This window comes from Bubalus kerabau, chromosome 23 (genome assembly GCF_029407905.1).
Source record: "Bubalus kerabau isolate K-KA32 ecotype Philippines breed swamp buffalo chromosome 23, PCC_UOA_SB_1v2, whole genome shotgun sequence".
In the NCBI taxonomy this organism is placed as follows: domain Eukaryota; kingdom Metazoa; phylum Chordata; class Mammalia; order Artiodactyla; family Bovidae; genus Bubalus; species Bubalus kerabau.
The window spans coordinates 26624508-26652310 of NC_073646.1; the positions used below are offsets into that span (position 1 = coordinate 26624508).

Consider the following 27803-nt stretch of genomic DNA (forward strand, 5'->3'; position numbering starts at 1 on the left):
TAAATATAGCAAAATCAGGCACAGTCCCAGAAGCAAAGGATGCGACTGCTCAGCATACAAGAAAGAGAATCTGGCGGAAGCGCCTTTTCTTTGAAGAATCTCATTCAATAACACAATTACTCACAGTTGGCAAATTCACCAAAAACGGGATCTACTGTTGTGTAAGAAGGTTTCTGATACACAAATATACTACCCAGAACCACATGTGACCTGACACCGTAACAAGCTGGAAGCTATTTTGCAATCATAAAAATAGTTTGGGAAATGAAAGTGCAAATGCTTAAACTTGGAATGCAAATACCGTTTAGAACTTTAAAAACTCTTCAAACCTCAGCGATGGAAAGGGTTTTAAGAGGTTCAGTCCAACTCTCCCCAGATGGGAGTTCTCCTCACCACCTCCATTTGGCCCTCTCTGCTGCTGCTAAGTTGCTTCAGTCGTGCCCAACTCTGCGACCCCAGAGACAGCAGCCCACCAGGCTTTCCCGTCCCTGGGATTCTCCAGGCAAGAACACTGGAGCGGGTTGCCATTTCCTTCTCCAATATATGAAAGTGAAAAGTGAAAATGAAGTCGCTCAGTCGTTCCCGACTCTTAGCGACCCCATGGACTGCAGCCTACCAGGCTCCTCTGTCCATGGATTTTCCAGGCAAGAGTACTGGAGTGGGGTGCCATTGCCTTCTCCGTTGGCCCTCTCTAGGAGAGACGTATTCACTGTCTCCACCATCCACCACTCATACTATTTACTGAGCATTTGTAATATGCTGAACACTCTAGATATATTAGCTTCAAATAGTTAGATATATAAGGACCACAGTGTATAGGAAACATACTTTCTGCCTGCAAACAAGAAAAATGGTCTTGAGAAATGTGGGGAAAAAACATTTCCCCATTTTCTGTTTCTAAACTATAACAAGAAGTACAAAACTAATTATCTCTGGATAGTGGGATTATAGAAAACTTATCTTCTTTATTTTTCTATCTTTGCTAGTTTTTAAAATAAATACTTTTATCCCTGACAAGTATTCATTATTTAGGAAATTTTCAAGCACATACAAAAGAAGTGAGGATACAATGAACTCCAAGTTCCTATCAACTAAGTTCAACATCAATTGTCAACAAATGGTCAACCCACTTCCCTCACTAGCCCCAGGGAATTATTTTAAAGCAAATCTCAGATGTCATATCATTTCATCCAATAAATACTTCAACTTATATCTCTAAAGTATGGGTCATGGGGGAGAAGGGGCCACAAAAGCATTATCATACCTAAAAATTTAATACATGTTATTTTTTTAATCAGAAAAATGTTTTTTAAAAATGAGGTATCTAAGGGGAAGAGAGAATGTTCAATGGCATTACTACCTAAATAGCTTAAGTGACTCAGTTTCACTAAAGCGGTCTGACTGCGTGGCGGACTCTTTAGGCCACAAGAGAAACTGACCAAAATGTCTATTTCTAGTTATTAATGTTTCTGTGGTTTACCTGTTGAGAACTGCTTCCTTGTCTCCCAGACGGCTTTTAATTTTACTTGTCAGATAGTCCAAAAAGAGCGTCCAGATATCCAAACAAGAGAAGTAACCTTCATGAGTAGGCTATGGTGCAAAAGAAATCCAGACAATGAAATTACTTAATGCAACTACTCCTCAGAAACACACCCACCAGTGTTTACTTCCACCAGAACGCTACAACTATAAGCCTAGGTTCCCTCGACTTCTTAGTAATAATCACAATTGGTGTCTTTTATTTGGTCTTCACGATTGGGCCCTGTTGAACTAACAAGACAAGGTTACCATGGAACATATTATTAAGGAGATATTATGCAGAACAAACCAATTTACAAAATAAGCCGAGAGAACACCTATGTTGAACTCTGAGACTGTGATGTGGAGAGTTCTCACTGATCCTCCGATTCAAATCTGCTTCAGAGAAAAAGAAATTGAGATCCAGAGATATGTTCAATGTCAGGGATAGGAGCAGGTCTCTTTACTCCCCCAGCCAATGCTCTTTCCACTATGTACTATTATAAAACAAAAACTAAGTTTCAGAGGCTTCTAAATGACAAGTTTACACATGTGAACATTAGGAAAGAAACACTTGCAGTCTTCCTACATGACAGACTAAGTGAGCGCGTTAAGTCTGACCCACAGGCTCTGGCTCATCTGCAAAGTAGATGTGTCAAACAGACTAACAGCAACCTCTCGCCTGAGTTTTGATAAGGACAAAGTGAGAAGACAGCAAGTCTTTATAGGCAAGTCTTTATAGGGTCCTAGAAACTGGACCACTGCACTTTCTCAGGAGTTTAGCAAAATCCAGGCACTCTCTTCTCCAGTATCCAGTCCTCCTCATACACATTCAGTTTCATCTGTGGCACCCCCGCCCCACAACCCCTTATGTATCCCTTCAAATTCTTGCTACCTACAAGAACTCCTTGGTTTTACTTGTGATTACTTCATTCAACTACATCACTGGTAGCAGGATTAGATATGGCAAGAAATAATAACACTATCTTCTTAGATCAGCTTCCTTCCATTTCTGATCCAAGAAAATCCAGAAGTTTACATGGGCAGGTATGAAATTTGTCCAAGAGGTAGCTTACAACGATGGTGGCGGTGTACAGTGCGAGTTCTACACCCAGGCTGAGTCGAATAAGACAGAAAAGCTATAAACTTAAAAAATGTGGCAGGGACTTCCCTGGTGGTCAGTGGTTAAGAATCCACCTTCTAATGCAGGCGAATTGGATTTGATCCCTGGTCAGGGAACTAAGATCCCAGATACTGTGAGGCAACTAAGCCTGGGGGCTCTGGAGCCCCTGCTACACAACTAGAGAAGCCTAAGTGCCACAACGGAGAGCCCGTGCGCCACAACTAAGACGTAACACAGTCAAATATGTAACCTTTTATTTTTTAAAGTGGCAGACTCCACTCATAATCCACAGGGCAGCCCTGGAACTAGACTGCTAACAGCTCAATCAGGACCACTGGCAGGGCCATCCTCAGAGCACAAAATGAATTAGAAAAATAAGCAGGAAAAAAAAAACACAATAAGCCATGTGGAAATAATATGGGTAGCCTGTGGACAGGCACTGACTGGCAGCCAGGAGATGTAGCCTTGTCCCGGCTATAGTGTGCTGTGCTTCCTGTCAGGAGCTTACCCAGTCACCCTTCCTTGATTTGAAAAGCAATACCTATCAGCTCCCTCACCAAAATACATAACTGATCAGATGCATGTGGCTTTTGAGAAAAGCCAAGAGCTAATGGCTATGTCAAAGTGCTTCACGATTATACACGTCTTTCTCATGCCTTTGAATTGAGGGTTTACTATGTGGCTTGAGGCTGGATGAAAGTGGGCAGATACACCCTCTTCAGGACCTGAAACACCATGGTTCACATCCATATCTACAGGCCCCACTGTGAGGCCTCCTGCGCTGCCCACAGTCTGGCCTTTGACGACTGCTCTGGGCACAGAAGGCTAAGGTCATAAAGGTGGATGGGCTGACTGCACTTTTGGTGTCAACTCTGCAGAGCCCTCACAGACTCCTTTCTCAAGTGTACCCATACTCAGATTTACTCATCAGATTCCAGAGCCAGTTAGTCACTAAAGACTAACTGGCAAGCGCCTTTAGAAACTAATGATACCACGACTCCTTTCTCCAGGGGATTTGTTTCCATTTGCATTTGGTCTATTTGACCTTCACAATAGTCCTGGAAAACGAAGAGATATTTTTCTTCTTTCCATTTTACAGACTAAAGAAACCAAGGCTCAGAAGTAAAGTCACCTGCTAAGGTAACAAGATAAGGAACAAAAAGAGAACTAGAGGACTTCCCTGGTGGTTCGACGTTTGAGAATCCACCAGCCAATGCAGGGGACACAGGTTCAATCCCTGGTCCAGGAAGATTCCACATGCCGCGGGGCAAGCAAGCCCATGAGCCGCAACTACTAGGCCCACATGCTCTCGAGCCCGTGCTGTGCAACGAGAAGCCCTTGGCCGCCGCTAGAGTAGCCCTCACTCACTACAAGTGGAGAAAGCCCTCGTGTGGCAAGGAAGACCCAGCTCAGTCAAAAATGGAAAAAAAAATAAAAAGATGCCCCCCTGCAGTCTAAATCCTTAGAAATTTAAAAGACATGTCCAAGGACAGAGGCCTGTTACAAATAACCAGAGCTCAAACACTCAAAGAAGTAGTCATTAGACATGCATACTTAAAACTTTTTTTTAAGCCTTCTATAACATGAATCTTTAAAAGATCCCATTTTACATAGAGAGCAAAGCTATATGACATTCCATTCTGTTTTCCCAAATAAACCCCTTCTTTCTGCCCCCAGCACTGGTTCCTTCTCTCTCACATCTACTGCACTTACTCTACAGTTATCAATCAAAGCCTTCCTTCTCTCCTGATTCTCTTTCCAGTTTCTCCCATTTCTGATATTTCTCTCCTACATCCTCACCCTCCTGTATCGCATTACCTCTGTCCCATCTCAGCCCTGGTGAGCTTAGCTGGCTTCCTCCTAGCTCTGCGCTCATTGGCCCCTCTATCAGACATCTCATCAATTCTTTAACCTCCTCCTCCTCCACCCATGCCCTTCCAAATCCCCTATTACATTCACACAGCCCTCCCAGCCTCCACCCTTGCCTCTCCTCTAGCCTCATGAAGTTACAATATGTTTCAAACTACCAAAATGACTAGTTATAAAATCAGATGCCCTCCCTGACCTAGCAGTTCCATTCCTAGTACACACCAACAGAAGGAGTTATGCATGTCACCAAAGGCAGGCACAAAAACGTTTGCTGCATGATTCATGACCACCAGAAACTGGAAGTAGCCCAAATCAACAGTGACGTGGCTTCTAATGACTTCCTATAAAACAGTGAGAACAAACTCCTGCCACACACAACACAGATGAAGTTCATAAACATAATGCTGAATGAAAAAAGTCAAACAAATCTACATTGTATGCTTCCATTTAGAGGAGTTCTAAAACAGGCACAACTAATCTGAGCTGCTAAAGTCAGAACTGGGGAGGATCTGGGAAGGACATGAGGGAGATTCTGGTAACATTCTATTTCTTGACTTGGGTGGTGGTTACCTGGGAAATCTTTGTTCATTTTGGGAAACCTCATGAAGCTGTACACGTATGATTTACACACTTCTTTAGGTGTGTAACCCTTCAACAAAAAGCTTTGGAGGGGAGCAGGGCAGTCTGCACCTTGAGGTTTGCGGAACCTCAATTCCCCTGACCAGAGATTGAACCCAGGCCATAGCAGTGAAAGCCCAGAATCCTAACCACCAGGGAACTCCCCCAAAAGCTCATTTTAAAAAGGACACGCAACAAGGACCTACTGTATAGCACAGGGAACTCAGCTCAACGCTACATGGCAGCCTGGATGGGAGGGCAGTCTGGGGGAGAATGGATACGTGTTTATGTATCACTGAGTCTCCATGCTGTCCACCTGAAACTATTACAACATTGTTTATCATCTATACCCCAAAACAAAATAAAGTTTCAAGAAATAAAGACAATTATATAAAAGGGAAAAAAAAGACATGCAAATGAGCACAAGTGAAAGGGTATGACTGCAAGATCCAAAACAGCACTGCGATGATGGCTGCCCAAGTCCATGCGTCTACCGAACACCGCTGAATTGTACAATTACAACGGGTGAATTTCTTAGCAAGTAAATTCTATCTCAATAAAGTTGCTAAAATATATACAGAAATAAAAAATACTGGGTCACCAGAATCTAAATTCTAATGAAGAGAAAGGACTTGGCTTAAGAGGAAATACAATAGGAGCTCAAAAAACAACTGCAGAATGGGGGGAACAACCGGATCCACCAAAACTGAACTCTTGAGAGCTGCACTACCTACCGCCTCCTTGTGGGAAGGCTAGTGGCAGCTACAGACTACAGCTGCAGGCCCTGTGGGCTCAAATTCTGCTGCACTGCTTACCAACTCTAAGACCCTCGGCAAGTTATTCTTTGTGCCTCAGTTTCTTTATCTGTAAAATGGGGATGATAATAATACCTACCTCATAGGGTTGTTATGAAGGATAAAGGGGTTCATCTTCATATAATAAGCACTATGTAAATGTTCGCAAAATAAAATAATGTTCTTTCTCCTCAAAATAACAAAGTGGGCTTCTTGGGTGGGAAAGGGATGGATATGGGCCATTCCAGTGCTTTACCTGATGAAATGTGTACTTGAACAAAAGTGTCAAAAACTCCACCACAGGGAACTGGGAGTAGGACTCGATTCTCCTTAGATGAACGCTCACAAAGAGCCGCAGAAAGTCAGTAAACTTCTCGATGTAGCTAGAGAAGACAAGAAGACAAAAGGCGACAGTGAGAAACGCAGTCACCTCCTTAGAGGAGAATTCAATTCAATCCAAATTTCTTCAGTACAAAACTATACAGATTTATAACATATTTTCAGTTAAAAATATAAAGGCCTGCAACAATTACCTACAGGTCAGGCAACCCTTCATTCCATTACCACCTGAAACACAGCAGAAAAGCAACTTTAATCCTCAGACACCATCTACTAAGGCATCTTATAAGCTAGCATCCTCACATTTGCTAACTCAGTGTGATGACCCAATCAAAGGGAAAGGAAACGGTACTGAGAAGGCCGACGGGCGGATCTGCTGTCATTTCAATGTGGTACGTCTGGAGGGCTGGTTTTCTTTGCTACGAGGCCAAAATATTAAAACGAATGTGCTAAAAACCCCAAAACAAAGCAAGGCTATACAAAAGGCGTGGCATCCAGGTAAGATCTACTCAAGCTTGCAACCCAATGTTCGTGTTTTTCCCCACCCTCTAGCTCTGGTGCTAATTAAACATAGCACATCCCAATCCACTCTAAAAAATTTCAGAAGTAGGGGAGGAGGGCTGTTCAAGCTGGACAAGACTCAGGGACAATTTAGCGATGCTTCATTTTACAGATGAGGCCCAGAGAGACAAAGTGACTGGCCCAAGGTCACTCAGCCAGCTCATGGAAGAATGGGACCACCATCCACTCCCAATCCAGTGCTCTTTTCTTTTCACATCACAGGGAGTTCCCAATTCATTTGTATTCAAAAATCATTTCACAGAGGAGTGTGGGTCACAGCTGTAAGGATAAGAGATGTCTGTTATTAAACACACAGCACGTCATCACTCTCACATTTCAGAAACTGTCATTATAAGCCCCTCAATACCAAAAGGTGATTAGAAAATGAGATGGGTGTACCTCCATAAATCACATTTCAGAGACTGATTAAAAAAAGGTAAACCTGGCCTTAGCCAAAAATTATGTTGGCTAAAAGCAATTCTGAAAGTCCTAACTGCAAGAAGCTGGCTTTTTTGTTTAAAGCAAAGATATATGAGATAATAAAGGGGAAGAAGACTAGTCCTGAGAAGAGCAAAACTGCGCCATCAATAAACGTCCCAAATTGCTCCTGGGACCTAGCACCTGAGGGTGACCAATCTGTCTGTGTGGCCGCCACACACAGGCAAGTTTATCTGAAGCTTTAAAAAAAAAATTACTTTGTTTGATAAGGATCATGGGGCCAAACACTTAAAAAACCGTAAGGCACCAATCAACTGTTCTTAGAGATGGGAAAGTACAAAAGAACTTCTCTCTGAAGCCTTCAATCACTCAAAGACTCAAGAGCAGGAACTCTTCATTCCTTGCTCTGCTTATTACATTTTGACGTGGTTATTCAAAGCTGTCAACCATTTTACTGCTCTTCAGGAAGCTGTACTCAATTCCCTACCACCCATAAAAGAATAAAGAAAAGTCGTAGGTCATGTAACACACAATCTCAATTTTATTTTCATCTCCAACTCAATTTTTAAAAAGAATACAGGCAAGACTGTTTGGCAGCTGACACTCAGATTTTATTTCACCTCATTTTCTTTCCCTTGCCCACCTTCTGGTACAGGTGCCAATGAGCAGTAGAAAGTTAGAAAAAAAAGCAGGAGAAGAGAGGCAAGAAACCTGGGGTTAAGTAGCTCCTAAACAACTGAGAAAGGACTTAGCTGTTTAGAATTAGGGGGAAGGGACCCAAGAGCCAGGAAGCAAGCACACAGTGTTGTTCATGTCACCTTTCTGCTTCCAGGCACCTCTCAGCTTTCACAGGGCAAGAGGAAGCACAGGATTAAAATATAAAACCAAGAGCACAAAAGTTACATGTGACAAAATCAGTATACATCATCCATGATGACATTTTTATACCACCCAAATGTAAGCCGTAACAGACATTAGACTAAAAGTAAAAGTTGTTTTGACTAACAACTGGTATCTACTTGATGCTTGGTGTAAGCTGCTAGGTTAACTGTTAAGTTTTTTCAACCATATGAAGATACAGCCTTACTTAACCAAAGCTACAAAGGATATAAACATATACAGTTGTGTGTTTGAAAGCTGATACCTTTGAATTCAGATAGAAAGCCATTATCAAATAATGCAAAATAAACCCACATATTACCATATCAGATTATGAGTTCCTTTGTGAATATACTAAGAAACTTTCACAGAAAGCTTGTTCACAATGAACCAAACCAAAATAATCTTACATACCGATTTTTTTCAACTTTAGAAAAACTTGTCAAACTTGCTAAATTTAAAAAGGACTAGAACTGTCTTGACTTTAGGCACTTGACTTTATATCCCACTGCTTACTCTAAGGAAAAGGAAATGGCTTAACTCTGCACAGCTTAACAACAAAAACAAATCACGGAAAATTGATTGAAATACTAACGACTTCTGCTCCCAGGCAATCTAGAAATATTTACTAATTCAATACAATTTATCTGCTTGAAACTTTCTGAATGGTCAACAAAATGTTCTTAATATATAAGCTTCCAATCTTCCCTTGTTTTTACACAGCAGTAGCATCACATTAATGAACACTGTAAGATTCATAAACGTCATCATCTCTAAGGGAAATAAACAATGAGACTGTGCCTCAGCTCACTGTGGAGTCATCTGAGTCCTTAACAAAGACAGGTGAAGTGACTTTAGGCTGCTTTCAAGAGAACAGTAACCAAGAAACACAGATGTCTGCCCACATGAACATCTCCCCTCTCTTCTGAGGAAACCTTGCCAGCGGTATAAAACTTACAATAGTGACAACATCCCTATACACTGCACGACGTTCATTTAGGAAAAGTCAAACAGTGAGAACCAACAAGCAACACCAAGCGAGGAAAGGCGAGTGTAACTCCTGTACCTCCACGGGCCTCCTCTCCTGCGCTTGGCTCTGCCGGAGCAGCGGTCTCCGCTCCTGCACCACCTCAGACCTGCAGGCAAAGAGTGAGGAAGAGGGCGGACGAGGGAGGAAGGGAGGACAGGAGATGGACGGGCAAAGAAGACAACCAACCTGTACAATGTACAATTGCTTTTCCTCCTCAACTTATTTCCCTTAACCACCCGAGCCCTTCTGGCTAAGCTCAGACTTACTGGTACATACCTACCTCTCCATTCCTCACCAGGAGCCCCAGATTCTGAAACCAAAGAGGATTACGGACACTATGCAGCACAACGTGATCAACAGTCAAGGCCCGTTCTTGGGGCACAGCCGAAGCCACACCTGTTTTCATTACCTCTCATCGAGTTCTTCTAGCCTGCTCTTCACTGTGTGGGCATTGTTATCCTTGGTGATTTTCTGCAGGAGGTAGAAAGTCTGCTGGAACATACGCAGTAAGTACTCCTCAAATTCCATAGGCACACAGTTCTTGGACATGAGTTCATTGATGCAGGACATGGCCAGGACCCCCAGCCGGCCTCGCTCTTGACCCAATACACAGTTCTGGCTGCTGCCGTTAACTGATGCCATCTTTCTGGCCCGGATGTCACAGCCAAAGCGCGCAAAGTGGAAGATGGTGGTAAGGAGGGACGGGGTGATGCTGGCAGACAGAGGAATCCAACTGAAGAGATGGGCCAGGCACTCCAAGGCCAGGGAACAGATATACTCACTCTCCGCATCAAGAATGGGGATTGGCTGATTCAACAGTTTGGCTGAGCTAGGACTCTGCAACAGGTTACTCAGTAAGTCACCTGAAATACAAAAGACTTTAAGATACATGCCATCAAATCTCTTACAAACCAACTTAAGAAAGAATTCTCCTTAAAAAACAAAAAAAAACGAAGCATTAGTACAAAGCAGAAGTTCTCAAAGTTTGGTCCGGGCACCCCTAAGAGTAAGAATGCTATTTTCCCCTCTCATTTTTATTATCTCTCAAGTGTAAAACAGAGTTCTCCAGAGGCTACATTCCACTAGCAAGAAAAAGCAAAAGCTATTTATCATTAAGCTATATGTTAGAGATTTACAAACTATAAAATAACTCCACTCTAAGTAAAAATTTCTGATTGCTTTGGAAAGTTATTTTTTTCATTAAGATATATTATTTGTTTATATGTACTGAGTTCAGTACAGTTATTTTTAAAAGAATTAATATGTAAATCGACTATATTCCAATAAAAAAAGAATGCAGGGGACATGGGTTCAAGCCCTGGTCAGGAAACTAAAATACCCCATGCCTCGGGGCAACTCAGGCTACATAACCACAAACAAATAACCCGAGGGCCACAACTGCTGAGCCTGTGAACTCTAGAGCCCATGAACTCTAGAGCCCATGCTCCACAACCAGAGAAGCCCTCGTGCCACAACAAAAAACACTCATGCACGGCAACCAGAGACCCTACTCCCTCTCACCGCAACCAGAGAAAGCCTGTGAGCCACAATGGAGAGCCGTCATAAAATCTTATAATGTTCTAAAATGTGCACAAACGTAACAGTAGTACTATTACAATAATACACTATAAAACCAAGATGAATTTATATATAATGACACCTCCCAAAAAAGGATTAATAAATATTTCTAAATTTTCTCAGTTTTGATATCAATAGATAAAACTCATAAAGCTCTTTGAGGACCTCAATAATCCTTAAGAGTACAGAAGCTGAGGGTCGGTCAAACAGGCTGAGAGCAGTAAAAAGGTACAAACTTCCAGCTATAAGATAAATAAGCCCTGGGGAGGAGATGTGATGTACAGTATGGTGACTATAGTTTACAATACTATATTCTATATTTGAATGCTGCTCAGAGTATAAAGGAAGTTTTCACCCCAAGAAAAGTATTTGTAGCTATGTGTGGTAATGGGTATTAATAGATTTACTGTTGATAGATCAGAATGTGGTGATCATTCTGCAAAATATATACAAATTATTATGTTATGCACCTAAAACTAACACTAACAGTGTTACATGTCAGTTATATTAAATATCCCAATTAAAAAAGAGAGAGTGAGAGAATAAACAGGCCCGAGGACCAAAAATTTAAAACTACTGGGCTAGTCAAGGTGAGGTCTGTGGACCTGCATCAACATAACCTGGGAGCTTGATACCAAGATACCAATGATGGTTATGATACCATCAGAGACACCAATGATCAGGCGCCACCCACTTCCACTGAACCAGAACCTAGGAGGGTCAGGAAGCTGTGCTTGTACCAGCTCTCCAGGTGATTCTTATGCTTGCTTATTAGTTTTGAGGAGCACTGAACTAAACACCAAAGGAAATCACACAAAATGAAATTGGGGGTGGGGAGATGCCTATAAAACGATTTTAGAAAAGACAAAAAAAAAAAAAGACATTCAGTAACTATAACAAGAAGTCTTCCTGAAATAAAGATGAGACTTTATAAAATAAAAAGGCTTATTCTGCCCCAAGAAAAAAAATAAGGAGTAAACAATACAAAAACTTTAGGAATAAAGAAGGAATGAAGGCAACAAAAGCACATACACAGGGAAGAAAGCCCTGAATCCAGATTCACAGTAACATTCAAAGCCAAAAGCAGAGGCGCACCGTCGCAAGTTCCAGGGCAAAGAGTGACTTTAGCCCAAAGGTCTCCTCTCAAACATGCAAAAATTCAGATAATATACTGACAAATTCTTAGGGAGAATAATGAACAAAGAAACCATGTAAATAAAGAGATAAACAAAAATGAAGAATTACGGAATGGAGAAGCTGTGGCAAAGGGAGTACTGAATTAAATATAAAATCAAGACTAAACAAATGGAAGAATTATAGAAGGCTGTGCTAGCTAACTTTCTCATCTTTCACAAGCATTAAGTCTCAAAATATATGGACTAAAATTAAAACATGTAGTCAGAAATTTGTTTTCATAATCTTTTTTTTCCTTATCCTTGGAGATATCTTTTACAAACTAATATTCCTTGTGGAAAAACGTCTCACAGTCAGCAATTACTTCCATTTAGTACTTTCTGTTAAATTCAAGTAAAACTAAAATTTAATAGCCTTTATCAAAAAATAAAAATAGAACTTCCCTGGCGATCCAGTGGTTGAGTATCCACCTGCCAATGCAAGGGACAAGGGTTCGATCCCTGGTCCCGGAAGATTCCACATGCCGCAGAGTAACTAAGTACGTGAGCTGCGCCCACTGAAGCTTGTGCACCTGGAGCCTGTGCTCCGCAACAAGAGAAGCCATGAGAATGAGAAGCCCGAGCACCACGACGAGATGAAGTTCGAGCATAACAATGAAGACCCAGCAGTCCAAAAATTAAAAATAAGTAACTTTTCTTTAAAAAATAAATAAATGTATGTGTTATGATGCCATTTTGTCCTTTTATTCACCTTACTCTACCTTTATATCTATGTAGAAAGAGAGGTCTGAAATGATGCTATTTCTGGAAGGTGGAATACTGGATAAATTTTTACATTTTAAATATTTTTTTACCTTAGCAGCAGTTTTCATATTTTGGGGTCTTAGAAGTTTTTACACTCTTAAAAATCATAGAAGACACCAAAAACATGTTTATATTGGTTATTTCTATTGATATTTGTCATTAGAAATTAAGACTGGAAATTTTTCAAATATCTAATTCATTTAATAATAATTAAGCCTATTTACCTGTTATCATAAATAACATTTTTAAACGAAAAAGATTATATTTTGCCCTATAAAACGTTAACGTGAAGAATAGCACTGTTTTTACATTTTTGGAACTGTCTTTACTCTGTGGCTTAAAAGAAAATGAGGCGCTTCCCTGGTGACTCAGATAGTAAAGAGTCTGCCTGCAATAAAGGAGATAAAAGTCTGACCCTGGGGAATGGCTACCCATTCCAGTATTCTTAACTGGAAAATTCCACGGACAGACGAACCTGGCAGGCTACAGTCCACTGGCTCACAAACAGTCAGATACGACTGAGTGACTAACACACTTTTGAAAGAAGACAGCTAGATTCTCTCATCTGCTTCTGTACTCAATCGGTTGTACTGTGTTGTTTTACTGACATATATGAAGAGAACCCAGCTTTACAGATAATAAAACTGAAAGAGAATGAAGTATTTTAGTGGCCTTTTCAGATAATGGCAGCTACTCTAATAATAAAATTTGAAAGTACCTATTTCTTAAAGGTTAACTGCAATGTAGGATCTGAACGAACCTGTTTTTCAGTACACTCATGAGAGTGAGAATAAAAATGACAAACCATGTCTCAGCAATTTTTATGAACACATGGTTGGCCTTTGGGACCCTGAAAGGGTTTGGGGGTGACCTCCACGGGTCCCCAGACCTACTGAGACCTGCCACCTTATATTAATGTTGGATTAATATGAACAAAGTAGTTAACCTTTCTCAGCCTCAATCTCCTCAGCCATTAAAATGAGGCTTTTGTGATTTATTAATAAGGACTTTAATTTCCATTGTTAAAACCAGATTAAACAGTTGTCCCCTGGCATCTATCCTGAAAGGTATTTGCTGGTTTCTGTTCTGAAAGAGCTGCATCCGATACCAGATGAGACTCATCGTGATCTCAGCTACCCAAGCTGATAATCAGAAGACCTGGCTTCAGAGAATAATGCAGAAGGATGTTCAAGAAGAATCTGCAAACATTTCAGTTTGTTACTGGATTAATTATTTTGATTGCTGTGGTGGCTATCCACCTGAGTCACACAACCTACTCTCTATCAATGACTATTTCTGGTATTGCTTCTTTCATCATGGAACATGGATCATGGAACAGCCGTTTATAAAAGATGCCAAAGTCAGAGGAAATCACCATTACCCAACTCTTAAAATTATCAGAGCATTTATCAACCAGGATCAAACTGAGGCTTTAGCAATGGAAGAACCAATCAACACCACCTGAGTATGATCTTAAATTACACCCAGACATCTTTGGGACCCTGGGCCTTTTTTAAAGCCTCTTGAACCTTCTAGAAAAGAAATAAATTCTGGCTTTCAAAACAAAAAAGGCGGCCCTATTCTTCAGCTCAGAATTCTTCCAGAATGGGATTCCAGGGGGATTTAGAATAACTAAAACACAGATAATTTAGGCATTTCCCCCATGTTCCTCAGCTAGTCAGAGGCAGAGTTGAAACTAAAACCCAGGTCTAGCTAAAACTAAGGCTTTGGGTCTTAGTATACCCAAAGCCTATGCTCCTTCCCAGAAGCCAGGTCAGGAAAGATTATGCAGCCAGGAAAAATAAACAGTCAGAAAACTAATGTTCAAATATAGAAAAGTATGGAAGATCTAAAGTCGTATGTACAATAGTGTGTGTCCACCATGACCGAAACTATAGAAAAGGTACCAGCACAAGGACAGAGGCTGCACAGGATTATGCAAAGGTAAACACAACCTACTGATAATGATACAGGATGATCTCTGATTTTCCCCCCCTCTCAAAACAAGTATCTTTTAATGTTGTTTCTCAATAAAAGTATTTTACTCAACTCTCAATCTTCAGGGGAATTTTAGTAAATCAAAGAAGAGTTTTTAACAAAACTGTTACTTGAATCCCAGTGTAGGAGTCACCACAGAACAGATACCCTGCTTCATGCCGCAGCATTTCCAAAGCAAAGCTAAGAGCTTTAACAAGCTACCTCCTTGATTATACAAAAACCTGTCAGTGACCTCATCGTCCCTGAAATGGGCCAGGCACCAGCAGCAACAGGCACCCAGCCCCAAAGTAGTATGTGAGCTACTCTGGGGCATTTACTAATTTGGGAGTATCTCAGACATGGTTGGAACACTTGTAAATGGGCTTTTATGAAAAGATCTCCTCAGCTTCTTCATTTTCTTCCTTACTGAAATTCCACGTTTTCTATTCCGTTCTACCTTTTCTAGGTGTTTCTCAGCCTCGGCACTACTCACATCTGAGGTTGGCTAATTCTTTGTTGTTGTTCTATGTATTGTAGGGTATTTACCAGCATCCCTGGCCTCCACTCATCAGATGCCAGTAATGCTCTTTTTCTTTAAAAAAAAAAAAATTTCTCCACAATGCCAAATATCCCCTGCAGGGCAAAACCACCCCAACTGAGAACCTCTGACCTAACTGTAGCCTCAGTCCAGTAAAATGGGGAGGAACTCTTTTCAAGAAACCCTTGGAAGGAGGAAACAAGATCACAAGAGTTGTGATAACAAGTCCCATTTTTTTCTACAGGTGAGAAGACATGCAAGTGCATGAACCTGTGCAACTTGTAAAGAATTTGGGGGGAAAAAACAGGAAGGTATAAACTGCTCACAATCAATTCAGGCTCTCTACGACCTTTACCTAAAAACTTTCCATTGACAGTATATGTACAGGTCTATATTTAAAACTGGGCTTCCCAGGTGGCTCCAGTGGTAAAGAACACGTCTGCCAATGCAGAAGACAAAAGAGATCTGGCTTCAATCCCTGGGTCAGGAAGACCCCTGGAGGAAGGCATGGCAACCCACTCCATTATTCTTGCCTGGAGAATCCCCATAGACAGAGGAGCCTGGCGGGCTACAGTCCATAGGGTCGCACAGAGACGGACACGACCGAAGCAATTTAGTCATGACTGAACGCACGTATTTAAAACTAAACACCATGTGGGCAAGGACAATATGGCCCCTTAATTTTTACTACAGAACAATCAAAGCTAGTTCAAAACTACAGTATTCATATAATTCCATTTTGGCCACTTCTTCCCCACCCCCAAGCGAGGACAAGAGGAGAGTAACTAAGGAAGAGGGCTGGGGCTGCACGAGTGCAGAAGGAAGCTGAACCGCAGCATGCAGATGGGGCACATCCACCTCCCCTCCCTCACTCCCCAGAGCACGTCGCTCTTCTACGAGCACATCCAAGGGCAGAGAAGGTAAACTGAGTAAGCGTCAGAGCCAGGACTCCACCCAGGAAGGAGGAGGTGGGCAGAAGTGCTGACAGTGACTGAGACAGCAACTCAGGAGACAGTGCACCTCAACTTGGAATGATGGTTCACATCACTGCAACCCTCCACTGGTGAGGTGACCTCTGGCAAGTTACCCCCCAACACCACCATGAACCCCAGCTTCCTTTTTAGTAAATGAGCTATAAAACCACCATTGACTTCACAGGATTATGGCCTGGTGAGGTGAGTTTAGGAGATGAGTCAACAATTTGGGGGAACTATTCTGAGAAATTCAGAGAAGGCAATGGCACCCCACTCCAGTACTCTTATCTGGAAAATCCCATGGACAGAGGAGCCTAGTAGGCTGCGGTCCATGGGGCCGCAAAGAGTCGGACACGACTGAGCGACTTCACTTTCACTTTTCACTTTCATGCATTGGAGAAGGAAATGGCAACCCACTCCAGTGTTCTTGCCTGGAGAATCCCAGGGACGGGGCAGCCTAGTGGGCTGCCGTCTATGGGGTTGCACAGAGTCGGACACGACTGAAGCGACTTAGCAGCAGCAGCAGCAGCATTCTGAGAAATTAACTACATATACTCGTCGAAACTTTTTCTACCTCCATACTGTTAAGAGTAGTTGTTGCAGGGACTAGTCCCTGGGTTTTATTCTTTCAAAATGATCAGACAGAAAATGGTATTACAAGAAAGCATATGAAAAAAGAGACCAGAAGCTCACAGGGCCAAGTCTGACAGGCAGCTGGGCAGGGCAGTGAAAGTCTGGCAGGGAATGCTCACAGAGTGTGTTTAGGAATTATCTGATCTACTCACTGGGCCCCACAGTTTCTCAGAAGGAATTTCCTCCATAAAATTGAACTGATAGTCAAGAGAGCTAAAGAATTTTCTAGAAGTTTTACCACTTAACTGGGTCTTAAGGGCACAAAGGCAGTTGAGCAAAACAGAAGTTGATTAAATCATCAGTACTGCCCAAACAGTGAAGCAAGACCTGATGACTTCACCTGCAACTGTCATAAAGACAAAAAGAGTTAACAAGTGAACGTGTAATTCTTTTTTTTCCCCTTGAAGAGGAAGTGTGCCGGCTTAAAAGTTTACTTAACTCCTTGGTCCATCTTCCCACTAGTCTCAATTATTTTGCTTTGTCTCAAATACTACAATTCAAAACTTCAAAAACTGTAATAGTGCCTAAGAGGCAACTCTCAAAAAGTATGCATCATATTTTAAGGTTTTATTTATATGGAAATGTTAACTGAGTTCTTATCTTATTTCACCTAACCTCATAAACAAAACCTAGGCAAGCATTTATTATTTGTATTATCTAATATTACCCAACCTGACCTCCAGAAAATAAGTCTATCAAAGTATAAACTGAGTTAGCTCAGAACATGTACCTGAAAGAAGTCAACTGAAACTCACAGCTTTTGGTACTGGAAAACAATCTCAGAAAAACAAGTTTTACTAAAGTAAACTGCTGCTATTCACTTAGCCATGACACTAAGCTAGCATTCAACCATCTAAAGAACTGACTTTAGCAAATTACTATTGAAATGAGATTTTATTTTTTGCTGCACCTTGAGGCTCATGGGATCCTACCAAGCAGGGGTTGAGCCTGGGTCCTCCGTAGTGAGAGCAGAGTCCTAACCACTGGACTGCCAGGGAATTCCCAAAAGGTCAAATTTTAAGATCAGCCAAATTGCAAGAGATTTCAAGGTATCTATTCATAAAATCAGATCTCTCCATCTTTGCAATTTCTTTAATCATTTAATATTTCAAAATATTAATCTGCTAAGTCACCTCAGATATCCACTTTGAAAATGAAGGTTTGCCACCAAATAAAAATAAAATTCAATTTCTTATAGGCTTCTAATATCCTCTAGAACTCTGGAACAGTTTTTATCTAAGAAGTATGACAAAAGACTCTAACAGTTTTTAATCCAAGTATGATAAATAGAATTGGAATAATTAGTAAACTGTGAGCAGTCCTCAGAACTTCAATTACATTTTCAATTCAACCTCTATATATTTTCAATTCTACAGTAACTGCAAGAATTTCAACTTCCACATATTAACAACAGGCTACATGAAACCGCTAGAGCTCAGAGCTGTCCAATTTCAACAGCCTATTTCCTTGAGGTAGAGGAGAAAGATGAGGAAACATTTCTCATTAGCCACATCAACCTTTACAGTAGAGGAAGAAGCGTGTGCACTTCACAGGATGTACTCTACTTGAAAAGCATTTGTGATCACTTGGTGTAAACAGAAGCCGTTTAGAAACTAAAAGTTCCTGCTCAGACACAATTTCCTCTTTCCATCCATCCTTGAAAGGAGCCATTTTTAGGTGAACCGCACTCTGACTTTCGAAACAGATATTAATACTGGGGACAATACTAAGCCACCAGTAAACTATTCAATGGGCACTGCAAATACGTCCACACTTTATCAAATGAATCTGAACTGAAGTAAGGGGTGCTGATCTCTACACACTGGTCCCCAATCCATCCAGACCAACATGACTTTTCCCTGAGCCCATGGAGAAGAAAACACTTCACAGGCTCATGCCAGCTCCTTCAGGCTGCCACCCACTTCCTATGACCTGACCCCTACAGGCCTGCACAGCAGACCTGTCACGCCCACAGGTTCATACCAACCTCAGCAGGAACAACACAGCCAAGGAATTTAAGAAAAAGGAAAAAGAAAAGGCCAGGAGGGACAGCAGTCATAAGCTGAAGGTCCCATCTCCCTGATGGGCAAGGAAAAACAAACTATGTTGTTCAGAATATTATATTAGAAAGTACTTATAAGGAACTAAGAAGTAAGAAAGACAGCTACTCAGAGGACAAGGGCAGAGAGGCCAAAAATAGATTAAGGAAGAATCTACATCTGTATATGGCACAGATAAGCATTTGTTACCCTGTTGAGACCCCCGAACGCAGTTAAAAAGAGGAACACGTGTGTGCTGCAGACCATACCACTTTCTCCTGAGGTCGGGGATGGTGGTGGGGTGGCAGCCGTCACGCTGTGTTTGTCCCAGACAGTCTCCAAGATACCTGCCAAGAAAGGAGACACTGAGTTGAACAGAGAAATAAACCTCAACATATAAAAGTAAGATTTAGAAAAATGATGTATTGATATCTCTGATCCAACATCAGTATTTAAAAATCTGTCCCTCTCTCCAGCTGCTTTTTCTGAACACCACCACTGGATATTCCAAACTCAATGTATTTTCTCCCACAAAGCTGCCACCAATCTTCTCATGTTCCTCACCAGACATAAGTGCCATCCCACGCAATCTCGGCATGGGCCTTTGCTCTCCAAATCTGGCCTCACCTGCACCCCACACACAGGCTTCATCATGCTGCACTGTTAGCTGTTCCTTCCTCATGTGACCTCCTTCTCAATCTCTGACCTGCTCTCCGCCTTCCAATCCAACCTGACCTTTCACCAGACTAACTGCTACCTATCTGTCAGAATTTGACTCAGTTGTCACCTCCTCCAGGAAGTCTTCCCTCCTCAGTTTTGCCTGCACATGAAACATGACTACCATAACTCTTACTCTTAACGCATTATCTTTCTTCGCTAGTAGCGTACACACTACAAGAGGGCAGGGACTATGTTTCAGCACTCTTTTTATCTCCTTACAGAACCTGGTACATAATAAGATCATAAAAGCTTTCAAAAATATTTTGTTCTCAAAACATTTAATATTACAACGTGGAAAACTTTGAACGTATCATGCTAAGTCAAAGAAGCCAGACACAAAAGATCATGTATTCTGATTCCATTTTTGTGAAAAGTCTAAACAGGAAAACCCACTGAGGTAACAGGGTTGGGGGTGACGAAAACGTTCTACACAGCGCGCTGGTACTGCAGCCTTGTGACTCCGTTAAAGACCACTGAGCTGTCGGTTACACTTTAAAATGGTCGATTTTATGATACGTGAATGACATCGTGATTCAAAAACGTCAATGTCCACACAAGTAGGACACAGTTATCAGACATGGTCCCTAACTTTAGAAATTTAACATCTAATTGCGGGTGTCAATAAATATCCTTTGAATGAATAAATGCTCTGAGGTCTGGGTTTCCTCCTAGAGATTTGGGGAAGGATGAGGGGGCAGGGGGCGGGGGGAATGACAAGTTTAGTTTTTAATCAAGCACTCTGACAACCAATTTTAAGTGCCCACCACATGCTAACCACTTCTGTTAACACATGCCAAAAAAAATAAAGTTCCTAGACATCCAAGAAGCAGCCTGGGTCAAAGAGCTAGAAATAAAACCCTTCCCTTCCCTACACTATTTTCTCCAGCAGCGTGGCTTGGCCTCACCGCCTGGCACAGCCCAGAGCCTCAGGTGTCTCAGAACCCGCAGCTCCACCAGTAGGTCAGCAGGCACGGCCTTCGCCCTGCTGCCCTCAAGACACAGGGGGGCTCCACTCTCTTCCTTGCCGTCCTCTCTCATTCTGCAGTTTGCTTTCTATTTGTTGTTACTCTTCACTCATCATCACGAGGCTCTAGTACAACAGACCAGATGACAAAACAAACGCCATATACAGCTCCAACCTGGCGCACCGAGCTCCAACTCCACACCTGGGCTCACTTCCCTGCTCCATATTTGAAACGTTCACATCTTCCTCCTCCAACTTCTAGTGATTTAAATTCAAATCATCTTAAATACAGTGCCTGCCACCTGCCTTACTTTTAATGCAGTCATCAGTATTTCAGTCACTTTCCTGTGACCCGGTCTGTATCTCATTAATCACAGCTATCGTCAGGTTCAAATAAGGGGAGACTTTAAAAGGAAAATAAATTACAAACATTTTTTTTTAGTTCCTCCCATGTGCCAGACACTGGGCTGGGTGCTGGGACTACGGCATCACCTTCTTTCTGTCTTCACGCTCTGTCTCGGTAATAGCTAAAGCTCAAGAACTCTGAGTTCCAGGGCCACACTCGGGCGTCTGCAGGCAGAACTCTGCCTCCTGGCGCCACCCAGCCGCTCACCTGTCAGCAGCCCAAGCACCGTCTGCACCTGGTCCAGCAGTAGCTTCCGCAGCTCCTCCTTCCGAGCCACGCTGAGGTCCTCACGGGGACAAGCCAACTCTTCCGAAGTTGTCTTCAACATGATCAGCCCAAGGGGAGTTGTCACAGGGGACTGGATCAACTGCCAGGAAAAAGTCAGCTCTGAGCAGAGTGTCTGGCTAATTAAGGCACAAAGAAGGCTAACTAATGGTAAACCAGCTAAGTACAGTTGTTCCTTGATATCCTCAGGGGGCTGGTTTCAGGACCCCTGTGGATACTAAGGCAAAAAAAAACAACCTTTCAGATGGTTTAATCATAAGATGGTATAATGGTGAAGTTGATTTCAGAACCAGTTTGATCTTGTTTACTCATACCTGAAGAAATTTATCATCATTATCAGAAATGTCAGCAATGGAGCACCAATGGTTTTTGACACGGCTTTCATGCCACTGACTGGTTGTCATGCAAGGATAAGCAGAGAATAAGACAACTGGAAAGAATTTTAAAGATCACTTAGTCCAATTCTCACATCTTACAAGGAAAGAAATGGAGCCTCACAGAAGTGGCAGGAGTTGCTAAAAGTCAAGGTGATTTGAAACAAAAGCACCACCTCCTGGTTCAATGTCCCTTCCACAAAGGGGTGTTTCGAAGCCATGAGGACTGCAAGAGGTGAAAGGAGTCATTTATGAAGGGTGGGCAGAGGGAGGTAGTGGGGAAGAGAGGAAGACAGCTACCCTTTTGGAATCTCCATGAGCACCTGACCTAAAAGGGCTCTTCCAAATTCTCATTTACAATCATTAATTAAATCTCAGGGGCAGACAGGTAATGTCTGTTCTTCATCAAAGGAAATGATCCCGCAGGCACTGCCTCGCGCCAGGGGCCATCCTCATTGCTGCCGACAAGACTCGGCTCTCTGTCTGCCTCACGTTCCATTGCTGCTTCACGCAAGACACACCACTGACCAACCCACAAAGGGAACCACTCAGACCCCCACCTTCTGGGTCCTTTCTAACTCCGGGGACTTCCCGGCTCCCTCTTAGAGAACATGGAGAGTAACCACAAGTTCTTTCCAACTTGGAGAGAAGGCAAGTGTATCAGAGATCCAGCAAGCCTCTCGCCTCTTAACCCCCAACTCCAGGCTCCCGTCTGCTGCCCTCCTCAGGGCCTTTGCACAGTTATTCCCTCTGCCTACAACACTGTTCCTGTTCCCTGGATGCCTACATGACTCCCTCCATCACCTCCACTCAGGTTTCTGCTCAGATGTCTGCTTCACAGAAACGGCTTTCAGGATCATCCCCTCTAAATAATACCCCTGATATTTCCTCCTCTTCACCCGATATTCAGTTTGTGCACAATACTTTTATTAACTACGTGAAAGAAGTTATTTGCTTATTATTTGCTTATTGCTTACTGACACCTCCCCCTTGGGATTATAAACTCCATGAAGGTGGCTATTTGTTCACTACTATATCCCCCCATTGGAGAAGGCAATGGCACCCCACTCCAGTACTCTTGCCTGGAAAATCCCATGGATGGAGGAGCCTGGTAGGCTGCAGTCCATGGGGTCACTAGGAGTCAGACACGACTGAGCAACTTCACTTTCACTTTTCACTTTAATACATTGGAGAAGGAAATGGCAACCCACTCCAGTGTTGTTGCCTGGAGAATCCCAGGGATGGGGGAGCCTGGTGGGCTGCCATCTCTGGGGTCGCAGAGTCGGACACGACTAAAGCGACTTAGCAGCAGCAGCAGCAGCAGCACATCCCCCCATGACATGCTTAGTTATTCGTATTGATACGTGGCTGGTATTCAGAAAACAGTTTACTAAATGCATGCATCTGGATGTTCCTAGTGGTCCAGTGGTTAATAATCTGCCTGCCAACGCAGAGGACACAGGTTCGATTCCTGTTTCGGGAAGATTCCCATATGCTGTGGGGCAACTAAGCCCATGTGCCACAACTACTGAAGCCCAAACACCCTAGAGCCCGTGCTCGGTAATAAGAGAAGCCACGGCAATGAGGAGCCCACACATCATCACCTACAGAGTAGGCCTCACTCACTGCAACCAGAGAAAGCCTACATGCAGCAACAAAGACCAAAAATAAAACAAATGCTAATCTCAGAAAAAAAATTTTAATAGATACATGAATTTTCTTTACAATATCAATGCAATAAATCTCTAGACACATGAATCACCATACAAAACGAAATAGTACTGAATGAAGAACTGCTGTGCCACTTTGAGAGGCAATCTGAGAAAAGCAAGATGGATGCTGCTGTTGTTTTTTTTAATTGCTGTATCATTCAAATGGTTTGTAGGGAGAAGCAGCCAAACATTACAAAACGGTACTGTTCAGGAAAATTCTGAATCTGTAGTCACTGAGACTATAACCAATTTTCAAAGATTGTTATTGCTATAATCTGTACATGATACCCATTTTCTGCACACCCAAGACTGCCTCAATAATATAAAAACACTTCCAACTTTATCACAGGAGTCAAAGAATGAAAGCATCTCCCCCTTGGCTTTTAGATCCCACCTATTCCCTGATAATTTCCAAATCCTGAACCCAGATCCACATTTCCTAAGGTCTCACTTGATGGACACAGAAGCAACATACAAATCTTAAACGTATTCTCTGCGAAACTGAACACACCATCTTCTATCCAAACCCATTTCCTCCTCCTCCACCCCTGGCCTGGAAAATCTACCATCTGAGCCAGAAACGTGGAAGGCAGTCTAGCTTCCTCCTCCCCCATCCCCACAACCCAGTCCCTGCCCAAAGCCTCGTGATTCCGCCTCCTCCGCTCCCCACCACGGTTCACCAGGCAGGCCCCAGCTCGGCTCAGGCCCCTCAGCTCGCTCGACGTCTCCAGCAGCAGCCTTCCTAGCCTGCATTCCTACCTCGCCCTTCTGCCACCCAGAGTTCACACTGTTGCTAGAACTGTCACTCCAGCATAAAACTGTGACCACACTGTCTCCCTTTTCCAAACTTTTCCCCAGCCCTCAAGAAAGGACTGTGAATCAAACACTGATGCCCACTGCGAGAGCAAGGCCCTTCCTGCCCTGGCTCTGCCCATCAGCCCAGCCTCTCATTCTACCACTTCACCACCTCGCATCACCAGCAACACTGGAAACTCAGCACTCAGCTCCGTGAGTCTAATGCCGTGTCACCACCACACTCTGCATACTCCACTGCCGTCGTTACACATTGTGGGGTAATTATTACTTGCACAGCAATCTTCCCACTAAACTATAACTTCATCCCGGCACCCAACACCTAGAGCGGCACCCAACAGGGCTTCCAATATTTGCTGGACAAAATTTCACGAGAGGTTAGCACAGCAATCGGGGTTCCCCATCCCCCACCTTCTCCACTGCACCAATGGACAACCCATCTGGAGAACAAAGCTTAAGGGAATGAGCTAATCAACCCCACAGAGCCCTCACCACTGCAGGTCTAAAAAAAGTCTTAAAATGCCTCTTCCAGACAGAAAAGAATCACTCCTACAAACAAATTATTTGCAAGATCAAGTTTCCCTAAGTATCTCCTTACCTGTAAAATGTTAGTAAAAAAGTCATGGTAGAACATGGGCCAATCTTGACGGCCAATGTCAACAATCACTTTGCAGAGCTTATTCCGGATGAAGTAAGGTAAGGTTTTGTGGTGAGCCAAGAGGAGTTTGGGCAGGCAGCTACGGATTTCCATCTTATCCTGAGACGGGACCCCAAGCCACATTTTATTGATCAGGTTCTGAAAAACAAGCACACGTCTTTTAAGTTAACAATCTACTGGTGGCTAAGTGGTAAAGAATCCACCTGCCAATGCAGGAGACCCAAGTTCAATCCCTGGGTCGGGAAGATCCCCTGGAGACAGAAACAGCAACCTACTCAAGTATTCTTGCCTGGGAAATCCCACGGAAAGAGGAGCCTGACAGGCTACACTCCATGGGGTCGCAAGAGTTGGACACGACTTAGCAACTAAACCACCACCACCTAACACAGAACAAACTGACTTTCATCCCACAGCAGCTGTCTCCCTCAAACAAGAAACTCGGCTTTCAAACAAAGGCTTGGAGCAATCTGGCGATGACAATAATAAAATATTCAAATTCTATGATACAACAACTTCATTTCTGGGAAAACTGGCAACATAATCTAATGGAAACAAAAAAGGGCAGGTACAAAAACTTTCGATTACACTATTGTCTCTGTTAAAAAATCATGGCAGAAACAACTGTAACGTAGGGGCAGGAGAACAGTTTGGTGACTAAAGGTAGGACCACTTACAGGAATATCACATAAAGGCAAGTGTAGGGAGGGAGGGGCCGAGTGCATGTGGCATGAGCAATGTGATCTCATAATCACATTTTTTTAAAAGTATGCACTGGAAGACAACGATTGGAAGAGAGTTGACATAAATGAAGATTTCTGTGGTTGGGATGGTATAATGGTAACACCCCTCCTCCCAAACTGCTTTTCTTTCATTATCTCTTTTAAATAATAACAAGGAAGAGAAAATTATACTATACGACAGAAGACCTCCCAGCCTTACCCCATCTTACCTTCTGGAGTCAAGGAGAGAGAATCCTGACAAATGCAGCACGTGGGAAGAAGTCCCTGCGCTTACTTCCCAACCATGTACACATCAAAGGTGAAGTCCAGCGCCAAGGACAAGGCAATGTGACTACAAAATACTCTTCAGAATAGTGTAGAAGTATCTGACAACTTACCTCAAAAACCGTTAAACTGTACATCATTACATAGTCATTCCTAGTGCTGGAGAGAAAATACAGGCAGAATCTCCAGGCTCCTATTTGCTGAGCAAAGTTATTAAGAAGTTCCTCTGGAAAAGTTAAACAGCAACAAAAAAAGCTATGAAAATACATGAAATTAATACAAGGCTGGGTTGTCTTATTATTTTTTTAAATGCCTCTCTCCACACAAAGCAATGACACCAAAAAAAAAAAAAAAAAAAAAAAAACACTACAATATCCAGCTGACTCTTCAAGATAGAAAGGACAAAGCGTACAATATTTTTCTGACCCTGAGGTGACCATGAACACTGAGTCTAAAATACCAATAAATAACCTAGCTATGGACACTTTCTTAGGCAGAGAAACTTTCACTGTTGAAGTGCTTAACCTAATGAGCGGATAGATAACTGTAAGAATATCATTTTTGCCTTATAAATGATGGCTGATTGGTAACTTACTTCCTCTGGGGTACAGCTATACACACATATATCTAGACAGATAGAAAGATAGATAAGATAGATATATCCACGCCACTCACTCAACACTATTCTTACATACAATTACACACACACAATGACAGCTAGAATAAGAAAAGAAAAATTAAGACTAATGTTATAAATACAGCATTGGAAAAAATGGAAGACAATTCAAGACGGCTAACTCCCTTCATATGAGTTGGTTTTATTTTAAAACACCACCCAAAGAGTTGGAAGTCAGTAATAAAGAGTAGCAACCATGGGAGTTTCCAGGAACCCTGTCTACCTCAAATCACTTGGAAATGGTTTTCTTCCTCCTGAGGCTGCTGGACAGACGGCACCATTAAGAGTCTATCACCATGCTTCGAGACATGCTGCCCAGAAGTCATATTTTATGCTGCGTGTGTCATAAAATATAACACGAAGTGGGTACAAATACAAAGGCAATGACCCCGAGAGATTCTCAAAATCCCCTGGAAAAGCAGCGAGCACAGCAGCCCATCCTGATCCTACAGTCACTGCTCTGCCAGCACCCCACCACTGAGGCTAAATGCACCAGGGTAGTCCCATTACAAATCCCAGAGAAGCAAGCGTATGGTGCCTTCTTACAATAATCAGGCAAACCTTCCATGTACCCCAGAGGTGAAGTCCAACCAGAGACAATAACCTCTGACTGGAAATGAGGAGCTCTGGGCTCTGTTCTAGACTCTATCACTAACCCGCTGAGTCTAAGCCCAAGTGAATCCCTGCTCCTCTTTGATGCTTCAGCCTTCTCCACTTTTAAAAATGACCAATCTGTCTCCAGAGGCTCCCTGCTATCAGCTCTGTCTCTAAAGCACTAATAACACATTTCTGGTGGAGGATGGGTGGGGCCCCTATAATAAAAGGTCTCCCTCCTTTTCCCCACTTAGCATGGAAAGACTGTTATTTATTCTAACATATCAAAAAAGAAGCAAGAAGTGGTTCCAGCCCACACACTCAAATAAAGCTACGCAGACTAGGTACAAAGAGAACTGAACTAAGGCATGCCTGTTACTGAGCCCCCGGATTCCCCTTAGCCAGCATTTAAATTAGACATTTGTAGCATCTGGTTATTTAAAACTACTTTAAAATCAGATTAGAATACAAACATGCTAAAATGATACCACTTTTAATGCATGAACACTGAAGATGAATAACATTTGCACTGCAAACTGAAATTTAAGAGAAAAACAAAAGCATGTCCATTATAAGCTAAAAACAGGACTACAGAGAAATCTGTGTTGGAATATATAACAGATTAATTTAAGGGAAAGATCCTTCACCTCCTTTGGTAAAAATCACCAACGATGTTTTTACTATAAGTACTTTGGTAGCATAAAACTAATAAGGGGCTCACTCTGGGAGCAGGAGTTGCATCAACACAACTG

At 42.5% G+C, this 27803-nt stretch overlaps 1 protein-coding gene across 2 annotated transcripts in view; it reads right to left on the bottom strand.

The window, feature by feature from the left end:
- The window catches only part of XPO6 (exportin 6), a 106751-nt gene that overhangs the window by 41320 nt on the left and 37628 nt on the right, over positions 1-27803 (bottom strand). For both annotated transcript variants that reach the window (XM_055562635.1, XM_055562634.1), the window contains exons 3-9: positions 25895-26007; positions 24718-24915; positions 21143-21302; positions 19115-19192; positions 9579-10032; positions 6179-6305; positions 1481-1590 (exon numbers count right to left, since the gene is read on the bottom strand). In XM_055562635.1, coding sequence (XP_055418610.1) covers positions 1481-1590; positions 6179-6305; positions 9579-10032; positions 19115-19192; positions 21143-21302; positions 24718-24915; positions 25895-26007 — 1240 coding nt within the window. The remainder of the gene's footprint in view (positions 1-1480; positions 1591-6178; positions 6306-9578; positions 10033-19114; positions 19193-21142; positions 21303-24717; positions 24916-25894; positions 26008-27803) is intronic.